At 42.1% G+C, this 15,603-nt stretch overlaps 1 protein-coding gene across 9 annotated transcripts in view; it reads right to left on the bottom strand.

Annotated features, from left to right (window-relative positions):
* The window catches only part of KIF16B (kinesin family member 16B), a 290,451-nt gene that overhangs the window by 242,680 nt on the left and 32,168 nt on the right, over positions 1-15,603 (bottom strand). For 8 of the 9 annotated variants that reach the window (XM_058563260.1, XM_058563259.1, XM_058563258.1 and 5 more), the window contains exons 2-4: positions 9,437-9,506; positions 7,290-7,403; positions 1,694-1,810 (exon numbers count right to left, since the gene is read on the bottom strand). In XM_058563260.1, the coding sequence (XP_058419243.1) occupies positions 1,694-1,810; positions 7,290-7,403; positions 9,437-9,506 (301 nt within the window). Of the gene's footprint in view, positions 1-1,693; positions 1,811-7,289; positions 7,404-9,436; positions 9,507-15,603 lie in introns of those variants that run through there. The other variant, XM_058563256.1, reaches the window with a different exon arrangement.

Raw genomic sequence — 15,603 nt, forward strand, 5'->3', positions numbered from 1 at the left:
GCCCATCTTCCTCTACTTTATATGGCATGCCACCACAGCATGGCCTGACAACCAGTGCATCGGTACGTGCCCGAGATCTGAACCTGCAAACCCCAGGCCGCCAAAGTGAAGCGCCCACACTTAACCACTATGCCACCAGGCCACCCCAGAAACCAATTCTTATCAGGGAAAAATGGGCCTTTCAGCATATTTTTCATTCTTTCTTTAAAAAATAAAAAAGAATATCCAAACAGTACTCAACTATAAGGTCAAAGAAAAACAGTTATAATTTACGAATGCTTTATAAATGTTTAACTCACACAAAATAGCTACTAGGGACTCAACATGGCTTTTTATAGAAGGCTTTTGTTTCAAAGGTGCAGTAGGAGAGCAGAAGGGAGGGGGGGGATAAAAGGAAACGTGTAACTCAACATTATCTGTTCTTCTCCTATTTACTCTCCCCTACTTTGCAGCATCAAGGATTCACAGCACAACGTTTATCTACTTCTCCTGTAAAGGAAAAGTCTGTATTCAAGAAGCCAGGACAGGGGCTCAGCCTCGTGGCTTAGCGGTTAAGTGCGCACGCTCCGCTATTGGCGGCCTGGGTTCGGATCCCGGGCGCGCACCGACGCACTGCTTCTCCGGCCATGCTGAGGCCGCGTCCTACATACAGCAACTAGCAGGATGTCCAACTACAACATACAACTATCTACTGGGGCTTTCGGGAGAAAAAGCGGAAAAAAAGGAGGAAGACTGGCAATAGATGTTAGCTCAGGGCCGGTCTTCCTCAGCAAAAAGAGGAGGATTGGCATGGATGTTAGCTCAGGGCTGATCTTCCTCACAAGAAAAAAAAAAAAAAGAAGCCAGGACACAATCACTTAAAGCCTTTCACCTGGAATGACCTAGCCTCCTTTACACACGACTACTTCCGTGAACCACCAAACCTGTAGCATTCCAGACACCACTGTGCCTGCCGGCAGGAGGGCCTGCGATCCTCTCCTGGCACCTCCACGTCTAGAACATGCCACAGGTGTGAGAGTCAGGGAAGAGTTTCCACCATGATATAAGAAAAGTAAAACACACAGGCACTAGCTAGATCCGGAGAAAACACAGAATGAGACAAAGTTCCTGCAATGAAGTCTAGTTTTTACTCCTCCATATTTTGGGGCAAGTATAACTTGAATGCCTGTTTATATAGCATAACTACTAAACCCTGCACACTATCTTTATAAATACATAGACTCTATATAAACTTTACAATTCTTTTTACGTATTTGCTGGATTTATGTGGTACCTTTCCACCAAAGAGTTAAGATTTTTTTTTTTTACATTTTTCTTGGGGAAAAATGTTTTGAATAATTTTAAAAAGAATAGAGTTCAGTAATTTTATTCAAACTGTTGTGTTGGCAGAAAAGAGGAATAAATTGCTTGTGGGCCCAGCATACTTTTCTGATAAGATTATAAAGCCTTTAAAAACAGAAAATGAACCGAGACTTGCATCCATTATTCATGTTTATACACTTAAAACTATTTCTAATTTAAAATCTCTCAAAGGAAATTTAGCTGAACTTATTACTGAGTTTTATCTTATTGCTAAAGAATGATCAGAACCTGAAAAGCAAGTTAGTAGAGACCAAGTAGATAAAAAGATAATTCTATCAGCCCCAAGAGATACAATGAGAAGTTTTCTCCCCCCGCAGTGTAGCCAACGTACAGAGTCTCCCATCATAGTGTAAGACTTTCCCGATCCAGTCTGCCCATATGCAAAGACACAAGCGTTATAACCTTCAAATGCAGACTTCACGACATCTGTGCCGAGGGTTTTGAAAACCTGAAAGCCAAAAAAGCACAAAAGATACAATTATCATGGATTTTAATAAAAGCCCCTTAGTGTTGACAATATTCTTGAATGCTATGTCATCTCTTAAGGATTATACCACATAAATTCCTGCACAACCGTTAACAACAGAATATGTACGCGCCTCAGTTTTTAATCAACAGGAAAGTTTTTAAGCAAGCAAAAAGCAACCCCTTCCTTTTTCCTACTTAGGTTAACAAAAAATGCCTGAAATATAAAAATGTAAACAAGGTAAGGTGACAATCATGTCTAGAAGCAAAGATGATTTTAATGCATGATGAATTTCCATCTCAGAATTAAATAAATTTATAGAGTTATTCATTTTATCAGAGCTTCCAGAAACTATTCAAAACTCGAAGGACATGGCAGCCAGAAGTTATTGCCCAAACCACGCCAAATCAGTGCCATCACTGTAAGGGTCCACATGTCATCAAAATAAGTCTCTGGAGGTTCTCACGGAGCTCAGTAATAAGTGGATGTGGATCAGACCGGGATGGCTGGGCTCCCCTGAGTCACAGTCCAGATGCTTTTTCCTATTTGGATATTTGCCCAGGATGGAGAGGGCCAGAAGACGAGCTGTGTGGGGCTTGGGGTTGCAGCTACAATGGCCTGAGTCCATGTCAGTTGCTCCACATAATTGCAATGGGACACTTTTGGAATGAAAAGGGGTGAAGGACAAATACTTCACCCAGACAGTTGATGTAAATGAAGCAGATCAAGATGCGTGGTCATCCTAGTTACACCCGGCTGGGAAAAGGACCAACCACAGCTTTCCAACCCCCCCAAGCCTTCAGGTTGCCTCCTGCCCTCTCAGACTCGCACACTAAGGGCACATAAAACACCTTCCTGTTTCAAAAATGAGGCTCATCAGCAGCTGAAGAGATATTAAAGAGAGAGGGAGCATGATCAGATTCTCTGAGGGAGCCATGAAAAAGTGAGGCGCTGCTTTGTGGGGTCACCACAGTCCAAGGTGGGAGCCTCACCAACCCGTCAGGAGTCTTCAGTCTCTGTGAGTGATGCCAGGTTAGCCAAACTGGAGACCCATCATCTCCCCTGCAGAGATCTAGGCCCTCCGTCCAGAATACCCACCCGCTAGACAGGGCTGATAAACAGTGACCATCTTGATCTCAGCTCCACATAAACCGTCCCTGCTAATAACACACCCTGTCATCCCAGGACAAGATAAAAATAACAGCCACCTGGACTGCAGCTTTCTTCAGGCACTATCTTCCTGCTACCTTGTTTGGACTTTGTTTCCTCAGTCTTGTCAGTCAAAGATTCACAAACTATCATTTCAATCAAGTCACTTCCACAAATGGCCAGTCTCATTCATTCTAATTTTTATCCATTTCTGCTTTAGGAGCTGACATTTTCTGATCTTACTCTCAAATTCTGATGACTTACTCCACTATGAACTAGAGGAGCAGCTCACATTGGGCCCTGTCTATGCTGCTTCATGTGTTCATGTACTAGTCCTCATAAAAACGCTACACGGTGAATACTGTCACTAGACCCTTTTCTTTGAGGGGAGAAGTTAGGTCAGCAGGCACACAGAGAGAGAGCCAGAGCTGGGACTTGCGCTCAGGCCTTTCTGACACCAAAGCCTGTGCTTCTAAGGCCTCATCGCTATGTGTCCTCTTCCCACACCCTTGAAATCAATGACGATGCCCCAACCTCACCTGGAAGGGCCCCCTTTCCACAAACTTCTGTGAAAAGGCAGAAGCCAGGAATCACAGGGAGACTCAAAGCTCCAGACTATTCATCTGAGCTTTGTTTTCACCATTGTGTATGGAATATGAGGAAAAACTCTAAATATTTCTCCAATTCTCTCTGATTAAACAAAAACAAAAGGCATATATAATTTTTACCATTTCACAGAGTGTTATTGGATAGGAATAAGAGCCTTCCACAAACTTCCCAAAGAATAAAGGAAGGATCTTCTCTCACAGTTTTGTCTGGGGCTAAAACAAAGTCATGGGAAATATCATATTTAAATCAAACCCAAACGTTTTCAAAAGGAAATTCTTCCCTAGGGTTAAAATCCAAACCCAGCATTTTACTATTATTTTATTTTCCAGAAAACTAACCCAGCTAAAATTCTCTGGAAGATTCAGGGGGCCCAGAGGGGCTGAGGCTGGTGGACACAACTGCAAAATAGGCTTAGAAAATGCAGGTCTAGAGGTGCAGAGACCCAGGCCTGGCTTGGGCTCAGTTTCAAGTGACCCATCCAAAGTAGGCACGGGACCCAGAGATGCAGCAGGACGCTGCCCACATCTCCGGGATTCTTGGCAAGGAAAACAGGCTACCCCATTGCAGCTCCCACAAAGGACTGACTTACCATCATCTAGCAAACCAAGTTGGGGAGGGAAGGCTGCTTCATCGGACTGATGGCCTGCTCTCCCCACTGGCATCAAATCCCTCACTTGGCCGGGTTACCCAAAATCCGCCCCGCTGCTTGTCTAAGCACAGACTTGAAACTCATTTCCAGAGTAATCCAAGTCTTCACGGGCCTCACCTGAGGGGAACTGCCCACAAGAGGGCACTGTTAAAACAAATCTCTCCATCCAGCCTGTCAACTGAGAGAGTCTAGGTCTCAAGTGTCTCCAGGGTTGAACTAATGAACAGGTTGTGTGAGATCAAAGCCTCCCTCTGGAGTTTTGAAGAACCATTAAGAAAATCAGACCATATTTAATGGTCTTTAATTTACATGAGTGTGGACTTAAACTGCTCACTGATATTTTTTCTAATTCTAAAATAAATCTGGAAGGAAGAAATATTAACGGTCATCTTATTTGGTATTTGTTTAACATCAAGGGAAACTTGACTTGAACTGTAGTAATGGGCATGATATATTTTCTCAAGCTGCCTTTACATTCAAATGATTTTAAAAAAAGAAGAAGATGACCAACATGCTAAGTCTGCATCTTCCCATTTACAGCAGGGACAGACCTGTCAGCTCAATTCCTGTGCCACAAAGGGCACCATGAAAACTCTTGTCAACTCGAAATTGAATCCCTTTATAGTAACAACAGGTATTAAAATTAGGGGTGAGGGAAGATTACTTCCTCTTTAATAGACTGTTTAAAAGATAGGTATTCTCCCGTATTTATGTTGATTTTATTAACACGTGGTACTCCTAGAAAGTAGTGTCTACTAACATATCTTAAGGCTTTTTTAGTTTATAATTTAATGGAACATCTCTGATTATTTTTATAGAGTCAAAGAACTCAAAGCATCTGAGAAGAGACGCTATACATACACCTGGAAGCATGAAAATTATCCTTATCAGTTGAAAGCTTTTCACAATCTAAAACTATTTTTAAACTCGAGGCATTTATTTTTAACTTCCAAAAGAGGTAATCTTGTTACTGCTCCCCTGATCTTGATTCTTATAGAACCCAGGACATGTCATCTGTTCCCATAAATTAACCACCATCCATAAATGAGTTCTTTCAGTCAGAAAACGTTTACTGAGCATCTCCATGTGCCAGGCCCTGCTGTCACACACGCTCTACTCCTCTGTCCCTGGGCGTCCCCTCAGCACAGCCCTCTGTCCCCAAAAGGCCTCAAATTCAGCTTAAATTGAGAAGGAATCCAGCAGCTCATTAGGTAAGTTAGAAGTGGAGACCATGTTCATGACTCTTCCTTCATTCTCTGTTGAAGACATTCTGAAGACTGTACAATGAACTGGCTTTTCCCTTAACAAATTCCTTCACACCAGCCACTTCATTCTCATTCCCATATAAAGCCAAAATCCGATTCCAACATCTGTAACATTCCATTCCTCACCAGACTCCCGGCTACTAATCCAGTTACCTCAACACAAAGTCATCTTCACTCACTCACTCGTTCATTTATCATTCAGCAGGGCTGCCCTATCCATCTGCCATTTAGAACCCACCAATCCTTTTCTCTTATACCCTTAAGACCTTCCAGTGGCTTCTCCACCACCCTACACATCAACCCCAGGATCTCAACTCTGTTACTATCAAGTCGATTCAGACTTGGGTAAGTTATTTAAGCTCACTGAGTCTCTTTGACAAAGAAAGATGGAGCTTTCAGTTGACTTCATTCACAATCCTCACATCCTCACAATCCTCTTGTGAGGATTAAATGAGACAGCATACATGAGCACCAAGCAGTTTCTGACACCAATGCAAACTCAAGCAACATTAGTTCATCTTTCCTCTGCTGACCCCTCTTTCATACCAGGCACCTCATCTCTCTTTATGGCTCCCATTCTTATGGCTGTGTCTTTTCTATTTTGCCCTGATACCGAATTAACATCTTCTGGATACAATCACTCCAGTCCTCTCCTTTGAATAACTTCTCTAAGTTCACAGCCTATCTTAACTCCAACATTTACATTGCCTCAGAAAGCCAATCTCCTCCATAAACCATTTCTAAACCAACTACATTTCTCAAATGTTAAGGTGTGTGCAAATCACCTGGAGATCTTGCTAAAAGATGCAGTTTGATTCAGTAGGTCTCAAATAGGTCCTGAAGTTCTGCATTTCTAACAACATTCCCAGGCAATGCCAATGATTCTGGTACACGGACACACCAAGTTGCAAGAAACTAGACAATAATACCACTTCAAGATGTCACTGCATAGATTACAACCCAGGCAGGCAGGCAGGCAGGAATTCTTATCCTCATTTTAACACATGGAAACCTGAAGCAATGTACCTAAAGAAGCTGTTAACAAGCCAAGAAGCCGCCCAGCCATGAAGCTCACGTTCTTCCCCCACACAGTTGCTTCCCCACAACCTCTCTCTGCTCAAACACCCAGCTCTCCCCACCCAGGGAAATACACTGTCCTTCTGCACACATGAAATGTCAACATGCGACAGTCTCCGGGGAGGATCTTTGGGTCTCTTCTTATCTGCCTACGTCATGTCTACATTTTAGATCATAAAAGACCACAGTACAGGTTTCTTGGACAAATTCCAGCTTCATTCTAGGTTCTAGAAAGATTCTGGACAAAAATGTTCTTTCTTTCTAGAATTCTACTTTCTAGACCCTATAATGATCCTTTCAAGCAGGGGAAATGTGACTTGGGTTTGAAGTCTACCTCCTAAAGTTCTGCATCACACCAGGACGCAAGGCTAAGTGGCTTATTTGCCAGGCTTAGTAGCATATCAATGTCACCCCCAAAAATGCATAGATGCAGAGCTCCTTCAAAATAGTAGTCATGTCCAAGTTTTGAAACAAACATTATGATCATCATGCTCAGAAGTGGAAAAAAAGAATCCACCTTTTGGGATTGAATTCTTCTCAGGCTTAAGATAAATGGTGCTATGTAGCAACCAGAAAGCTAAGTTAGCCAAGGCTAATTTTACATAAATTAAATTCGGAAAAAAATTAGCAAGATGTTTTAAAGAGTTTTAGGGTAAGCATGTTTTTCTCAATCTGAAAATAAACCAAAATAAAGATTTTAAAAGCATCATACCATTTCTTGTGAAACATAATCTGGACTTTTTGTATCAGCAGAATAAAAAGAAAAGTCATAGGTGAAGGTCTTGGTCCGTTCTCTTCCTGAGTCCCCAGTCCCTCCTTCTGGTATCTAGAGAGAGATGATTATGGTAATAATAACAATAACGTAAAGAGCACTGTCAGTTGACAAGTGATCCATCCAATTCAAGAAAAAAAATTTCATAAAAAATATACAATGATCACCATTTTTCATATTTACACTCTGACTAAAAAGCATTTAATTCTTCCTGGACCCAACTCCCCCACCAAAAAATAAATAAATAAAACCTCAGCTCCTCCCAGCAATCCAGGCTCTCTAAGATAGGACCCAAGGCCACTTTTTCTGGACTTTTTATCATGATTACCTTACGTGAACCCAACACTCCAGCCAGACTCTTTTTCTGGCTTCAAGGCTTTTTACTGTTCCCGCCACCCAAAACCAGAGTTGGGGTCTGCACAATGCCAGGGGTGGCTATTCACATAGATCATGATGTGACGGGAGCCCCCCTAGAGTTGTGTGATTTTGTGGCCCCAGTGAAAACTCCAGGTCAGATGCATCCTCTAACACAAAGCTTCCTTTGTGCACTCCACCCAGAAATAATTTCTCCCACCTCTGAGAGACTAGCCTCTCCCAGGACATATCATACTATGAGTTTATTGCAGATGTTTGCATATATCTCATCTACCTCGCTATATACCTAAATTGAACCAAAAACCTTTTAAAAAGTTTAAAAATCTTCATATGCCACCAAAGCCTCACACACTTCCCTAGACATATGCTGAATAAATTTAATGAGGATTATATTTTCCAATATAACTTGGATACTACAAAGAACATTTTTTTAGGTTCTTATTATTAAAATATTAAAAATCTGGCATCTGTTCCGGCTATATCAGACAAGGAAATGTTGTAAAACTCAAAAAGGAACGGAGTAATCAAGGAAAATAGAGTCCATAATGCACAAAGAAAGGAGGTTCATCCAAGGCCAGGGGTCTCTTCACTCTGATCAGGAAATACAATTTTTTAATAATTAAATTTTTACCATAGCACTGTCAGCATGCCAAGATACATGAAGCAGGGCAAAGGTAACTAACAGCAGAGAGGGGACAAGTGATGACTGCAGAAACCTGAGAAGAGGTGGGAGGTCAAAGGAGGGAGGGCTAGAAGAAAAGATTGTGGTCAGTGGAGAAAGAAGGACATTCCACGGGAGAATACCTCAGGCAAAGGGACAGCAGAGCCTCAAAGGAGGCCACCTATCAAATTATGCAGAACACGGCCCAAGTGGAAGACAGGAGCATTCCCCAGCTTCTATCACTGGAGATTAAGTTGCACCACTTTGAAACTGGATTTCAAAACGTCCAGTCCCTTGAGCCACGAATTAACAGAAATCCAACCAGAGACTGATCTGCACTTGGCCATGAAGCAGCAGCCATCAGAAGCCCAAACGTATAAGTCAATGACAAATATCAAAGGGGAGAGGGGCTGAGTCCTTAAAGCATATGATTTCTTTATTATTTACACTCTTATTTCCCCACTAAGTGACACGTATTCAGGGTCCTTAACAAGTTCCCTGACCAAAGAAACAAACTGGATATTTTAAGTGCAAAAGGAAGAACTTTCCATCTTAGAAAATTCTTTTTTTCAATTTTTTTCCAAAAAAAAAATTCAGATTTTTAAAAATCTTTCATCCCCTGAGTTTTGAATAAGAATACCAGCTGAGGTTGCAACGTTTACAAAACATAACTATTTTCTTTAAAAATGCAAACAAATCTAGGGCCAAAGCTTATTTAATGATTCACAGAATGTAGCCAAATGCCAGGCTAAGGATCTCCCACAGGATCCAGGATGAAAACGCCTGAGTCTGGGCTAAACCCAGGAGCTCCCATGTCAGAGCTGCAGCATGGGTCTGGCTTCCAGATGAAACCAGGGATGGGAGAGGAAACAGAGCATCGACCCTTTTGCTTTGTGACTGAGCCCAAGCCAAGTGCAAGCTGACGCGGCTAATGAACTGAGAAAGGAGGGGTGCGGAAACGGCAGACATGTTTTATTCACCCACAAATCATTCCGACAATAAAACAAACACGGACCTCGTGGAACTGGAGCAAGGCCAGGGTGCTACTTGCCTTTAAGTTTGTGATTGTTGTTTTGCTTTTCTCCATATGAATAATGCATTTGGCTTCCAAGTCCTTTTCCCTGCAACACAAATAATTCAGGATTGGTGAGGAGAGAAAAAATTATTTTTAAAAGATGTGTTTTATTTCCTTTTTACATATGAGGATTTGTTTTTAAATGGCATCTGAAACACCATCTCTAATATCACTCCTCCCAAATCCTTACTAATATACAGTCACACGCCACATAACAAGGTTTCGGTCAACGACAGACCGCATATACCATGGTGGTCCCACACGATTAGCACCATATAGCCTAGGTATGAAGTAGGCTATAGATCTAGGTTTGTGTAAGTACACTCTATGATGTTTGCACAATGGCGAAATCACCTGACAGCACATTTCTCAGAACATATCCCCATCACTAAGCGACGCATGGCTGTAAACATGAAGACACACAAAACAGACGCCACCACCAAACACTTGAGACTGACAAATAATGTGTAGTCAAAACCTGAAAGAATTTCTAACTGTAAGCCAAAAGGATTGTAGATGAAATGACAGAAACCATGGAGGGCTGTGTGACTCAGATAAAAGCAGCCTCCCCCACCTGGTAACAAAAAGAAAGAAAGTTTATGCCTCCACCCAGGAAGAAAACCAAGAAGAAAACTGGAGTGGTCACAACCAGGTGCTGCTGCAGGGCACTGGCCCCTCCCCCACCTTCTTCTCTACATCCCCTCAGAAACCGCAATTCCTAGATAACAGCAGAACAGGAATTCAAGAGAACTCCTAAAAAGTAGAGCTCTCTAGAATAAATGACCATAAATTGACACAATGGAGTGTTATATTATTGAAAATGGAGTGTTATATTATTGAAAAATGAATGAGGAAGATCTCCAGATACTGCTATGGAGTGGTACCCAGGATCTATTGCTAAGTGGGGAATGTAAGGTGGAGAAATGTATACAGAACGCTACCACTTCTATTTAAGGATAAAAAGGATAATCTATGTATTTTTCAAAAGGCTATCCATGGAGAAGGAAGAAAATGGAGTGGAGGGGGCAGGGATAGAAGCCAGATTTCTACAAAAATACCTTGATCTGTAGATCACCTGTAGAATGATGAAAATAATTTACACAAAAATAAAACAAAATTATTTTTCAAAATAACCTATAATGCAAAAGTAAAATTGAAGCAAATAAACCTAACTGCACACTGCACAGTGAAAAACAATTTCAATTATGACTACATGGAGGAATTTGACTGTATAATGTAGTGGGATATAGCCTCAGGAGAAAAAGAACTATAAAGAAATCTTAAAGCATTTTCAGTAATAACATTTTTGGTGGTAAAGTAAGTGTCGTTATTCTGAGATTTCTGTTTGTGTACTGTGGGATAATACATGGGAAATTATGCTGGTGCCACTGAGAACCAAGATTTTTGGTTGAAAGGAGATACAAACATAAGACTGATGAGGTTAAGTAAAAACTCTGACTCTGAATGGGAAATACTAGTATGTACTTTACCTGAAATTGAAATAGAAAAAAAAAATACTCCCTAGCTTTGCCCTCTGAAAAGGCCTAGAATCTTATGCCCAAATGATAGTCTGTAAATACCATTTTCCACTAAAGTAAATCAGGGCAATTTGGAGAAAGACTCAATCCAAATATCTGAACTATCTCCTCCACAAGAAAGCAGGAACCCTGCCATATCAAAGATTACTAGGTTGTCACAGGCAGTTTCTAATGGCTCCTGATGATCTCCGCCTCCAGCCCTCTGAGAATGGGCTGGACCTAGTGACTCACTTCTAATGACTAGAGCACTAAGGTGCCCAAAGTGATGGTATGTCACTTCGAGTTTGGGTTACAAAATATTCTGACTTCTGACTTTCCTGTGTGTCCCCTGGCAATGGGGACAGCCAGCAGCCATGTGGGTGAGCCTGGAAGCGTCCCTCCCCCAGCCAAGCTGGAAGGCACCTGGACTGCAGCCTTGAGAGAGACCCTGAGTCAGAGGACCCAGGTGAACCCCACCCAGGCTCCTGACTCGCAGAAACTGTGAGATAATACATGTAGTTTTAAGCCCCTAAGTTTTGGGGTAATTTGTTACACAGTAAGAGAGAACTCATACAAGGGCCATGTCAAAACGACTTAAGAGCTAACCTGAATAAATTCCCAGTGGCCAAAGGTGAGCAGCAAAAAGAATAACTGCAATAGATTCAAACACATAAAATACGCATAAATTTATGATTCCATAATTAAAAAATAAAAAGTGAATGGTCCCCCTTGGAAAATCAAAAGAATCACTTCATTATTTTGAAAACTAGTAAATAAAGGGAAAGAATTAAGCATTTACTCTGTATTTCCTAAACAATCTGCACTCCAGGGTAACCAAATAGTTGTTTGGGGAAGTTTCTCTTTTCAAGGTATTCTACCTAATAAATGAAGAAGGAATGACAGAATTAGAATATCATCATTTTGCGACCCTGGTGAATTAATGGTTCTAGGAAGTGATCATCAATGGCTTCCAACTCCAGTCACTAGGAGACAATCAGACATGCTGTACATCCAACCGAAGGACCAACACCATTGCCAACACCACTGCCACAGAAATCTTGTCCCTCTCCCACCTAAAAGGCCTGACTCTGCTCTAGATCTGATGACAGCGAACCACCAGGAAATACAGGGGCGGGGGGAACAAGTCAAACAATGCCAGGGAGGCGATCAGCAAAATCCAGCCTCTGGGAAGGTGACAGATAAATGACCCAGTTTATTCAATAACAACAACAACAAATTGCAAGGAATATAAAGATGGACGGGGAATCTATGGATTGAAAAAAGACTTTAAAGACATATCAACCAATTGGACCTCAGTTCAAACAGAAAAGGTATTTTTAGAAATTATATGTAGGGAAATGTTAACACTGACTAGATATTTGAAGATATTAAGGAATTATTGTTACTATCTTAGGTATGATAATGGTATCATGATGATTAAAAAAAGTCTTAACCTTTGAGAGATACATACTGACATATTTACAAATGAAATGATATGATGTCTGGGATTTACTTTAAAATAATCCAGAGGTGGGGGAACCAGGTGGGGGGAGCATCCTGACCACCTCAGGACGAACAGAGACAGAATAAATACCAGCCAGAACAATTAAACCCAAAGAGTATGTTGTAGTAAGCACCATCCGAACACTACAATGGATTCCCCCAGCCTGGTTTAACTTTTCCAAGCCAGTATGAAGAAGTGTAGGGTTGGATGAGCAGAACAATGGCTTACAAGACAGACAGACAGACAAATGGAATTCCTCCCATATGCACAGCACTTCCACTCTAACCCACCAGATCTTGGGCAGCTCCACTGTGGACCCCCAAGTGAGAACTGCCTTAGGGACACCCCATGGTCATGCAGCCATAAAATAGATACTTCACAAAATTATCCCTTTCTACAGCATTCAACCACCAAAATTATGTCCTTCCCAGCAAGAAAATTACACAGATTAGTTTTAATACGACACACTGCCATGTCTCAATCCCTCCCATTCTCACGTGGGTCATTTCTCAGTCACTCACTAACCTATTGTGTCTAGATCTTTCCTTTTTTACTTTTTTTCTTTGCTGAGGAAGATTCGCCCTGAGCTAACATCGGTTGCCAATCTTCCTCTTTTTGCCGAGGAAGATTCGCCCTGATCTAACATCTGTGCCAATATTCCTCTATTTCGTATGTGGGTCAGCACCACAGCATGGCCGCCTACAAGTAGTGCAGGTCCACGCCGAACCCGGGCTGCCAAAGTGGAGCACACTGAACTTAGCCACAGAGCCACAGGCTGGCCCCTAGATCTTTCATTTTAAAACCACTATTATCAACAAACACTTGTTGGGAGCACAAAATTATCCAGGGATCTAAGAAAATTAGAAGTGACTGTGAAAGGTGCTCACACTACTTGTCAACTCCTTCATGTTACAAAACATGAAGGAATGCAGCTCATACCATGCCCCTGGCTCTTGCTGGAAGCCAGAAGTTAAGTAGTTCCAAGGCTTAGAGCCTTATACCTTTGAAGCAGCTAAATTTAAAGGGCCCGCCACATGATCATTTATTCTAACCTATGGGCAACCATGACAGTACTTTCCCAGTTTTAAATTAACATTCGCTCTATAAAAATATGAGGAAAAATACTGACTGAAAGACAGTTATGTAATATGAGCCACTTCTGTAATCAAAACTGAAGACAAGGGGCCAGCCCTGTGGCATAATCGTTAAGTTCAGCGTGCTCTGCTTCGGTGGCCCAGGTTTGGTTCCCAGGCACGCACCTACACTACTTGTCAGCAGCCATGCTGTGGTGGCGACCCACGTACAAAACAGAAGAAGATTGGCACAGACATTAGCTCAGGGCGATTTTTCCTCAGCCAAAAAAAAAAAAAAAATTTTTTTCAAAACTGAAGATGCTAAGTGGGTTTCAGAGGGTTCATGACCTTGAATCATACGCATGGGGTGTGGTGCTGGGAAGGGAGGAGGTAGCAGGTTCACTCTTCTGAAGGCCTACAGCTTTCCTCAGTTTCTCAAAGAGCTCTGTGCCCCAAAAGATGGGAACCCCAGTCAGATGCTTGTGACTCAAAATGGAGCCCAGGACCCAACCGCATCAGTAGCCCCAGGAGCTTGTCAGAAATGAGGTACCTCAAGGCCCCCCACAGACCTACTGAATGGAACCTGCATTTTAACAAGAGCCCTAAATGATTCTGATGAATGTTCAAGTTTGAAAAGCACTGCTCTGACATTATCTTAATATGACAGTGATAACCAGTCTTACTTTTACTTTCATGAAACGAACTCCACAATGTCACTTACTTCATACACTAGGAAACTAACTTTGTAGTTTGACCTTTAAGTTTTATATGAAAAACTGCATGGCACAATATGTACTTAACCTAAGTCAGCTGACACTTTGCTCTTAGTTGTACAGTGGCTTCTGACCAAGAGCAATAAATGTCTGACGTAATCGAATCTAAAAAGTCATCTGAGTGTCATGACACCCAGGTTTCCTCATTCTCAGCACCCTGCCAAGCTATCAGCTTCTAGCCCTTTCTGTACCCAGACTGTTTCCCAATGTCAATGTAAGGCTGCTGCCAATAGCCTAAAGTCATTTTAAAAAATAATTAAAGGTCATGAAGATTAAGGTGGAGGCCATCTGTTCCAGAAAGTAAATTTCACAAACAACAATTTCCTAGATTGTTTCCTTCTTCAGCATAAAATCTAAAACTGTAAGAAAAAGATGTGTCTTTACTCTGAAAATAATCTCTAAGTACAGTATTATAAATAACAAAGATGCTAGCTAGACTTTTAGCCATAGAGAGCAAATCTCACTCTAGTTCCTGAAAATACTTATGGAAAAGCCAATGTAATCTCCATAAAGTGGTTATGATGGTTGGAGTTATTAAATGTTAAAACTAACCCTTTGGTGCATTTATTCCTTGTAGAGTCCAGGAGAGCTGTCAAACTTGCAAATATTTCAGAGATGAAAGAAAGGAAGAAGGCAGGCTCCAGGGCCCTCTTTCCCTCCACACCCTGCTGACCAATCCTGCTCAGCCCCCAGTCCACTGAAGACTGGCTTCTGCTCCTGGCCTTCTCTTCACCCCAGGGCCTTTAACTATCATAGGTGACTTCAAGGTCCACATGACATTCTATCTGACAGCATTACCTCCCACTCCCTCATTCTCCCTACCCAACAGTCAGTTACGTAGTCCTGTACAATCTACTGCCAATTACCAACCTCAGCCACATCTCCCCACCCCACAGCCACTGTCCCAGGTTGGGCCACCACCACTTCTCTATAGTCTCTGCCTCCAGCCTTGTCCCTTCCCATTCACACTCTGCTGCTCTGCCGTCAGAGGGATTCTTTCAAAATATGCATCTCACCATGAGGCTCCTCTGCTTTAAAGTCCTTTAGTGACTTCTCAAAGCCCAACTCTCAGTGGTATACAAAGTCCTTCGTGATCTGACCCTACCTAATGTTGCTATCCAACACTATATCTATCCCGTCCCCTTCTCCTGGGCCACTCCCAGCCATCCCTCCAGACTCAGCTTAGACTTCACCCTGTCTGGACAGCCTCCGCTGAGCCCTCTGCCATATCCCCTAGTTAGATGGTCCTCCTGCTGGTCTCACAACCACACTGTGA

This window comes from Diceros bicornis, chromosome 19 (genome assembly GCF_020826845.1).
Source record: "Diceros bicornis minor isolate mBicDic1 chromosome 19, mDicBic1.mat.cur, whole genome shotgun sequence".
Lineage (NCBI taxonomy): Eukaryota > Metazoa > Chordata > Mammalia > Perissodactyla > Rhinocerotidae > Diceros > Diceros bicornis.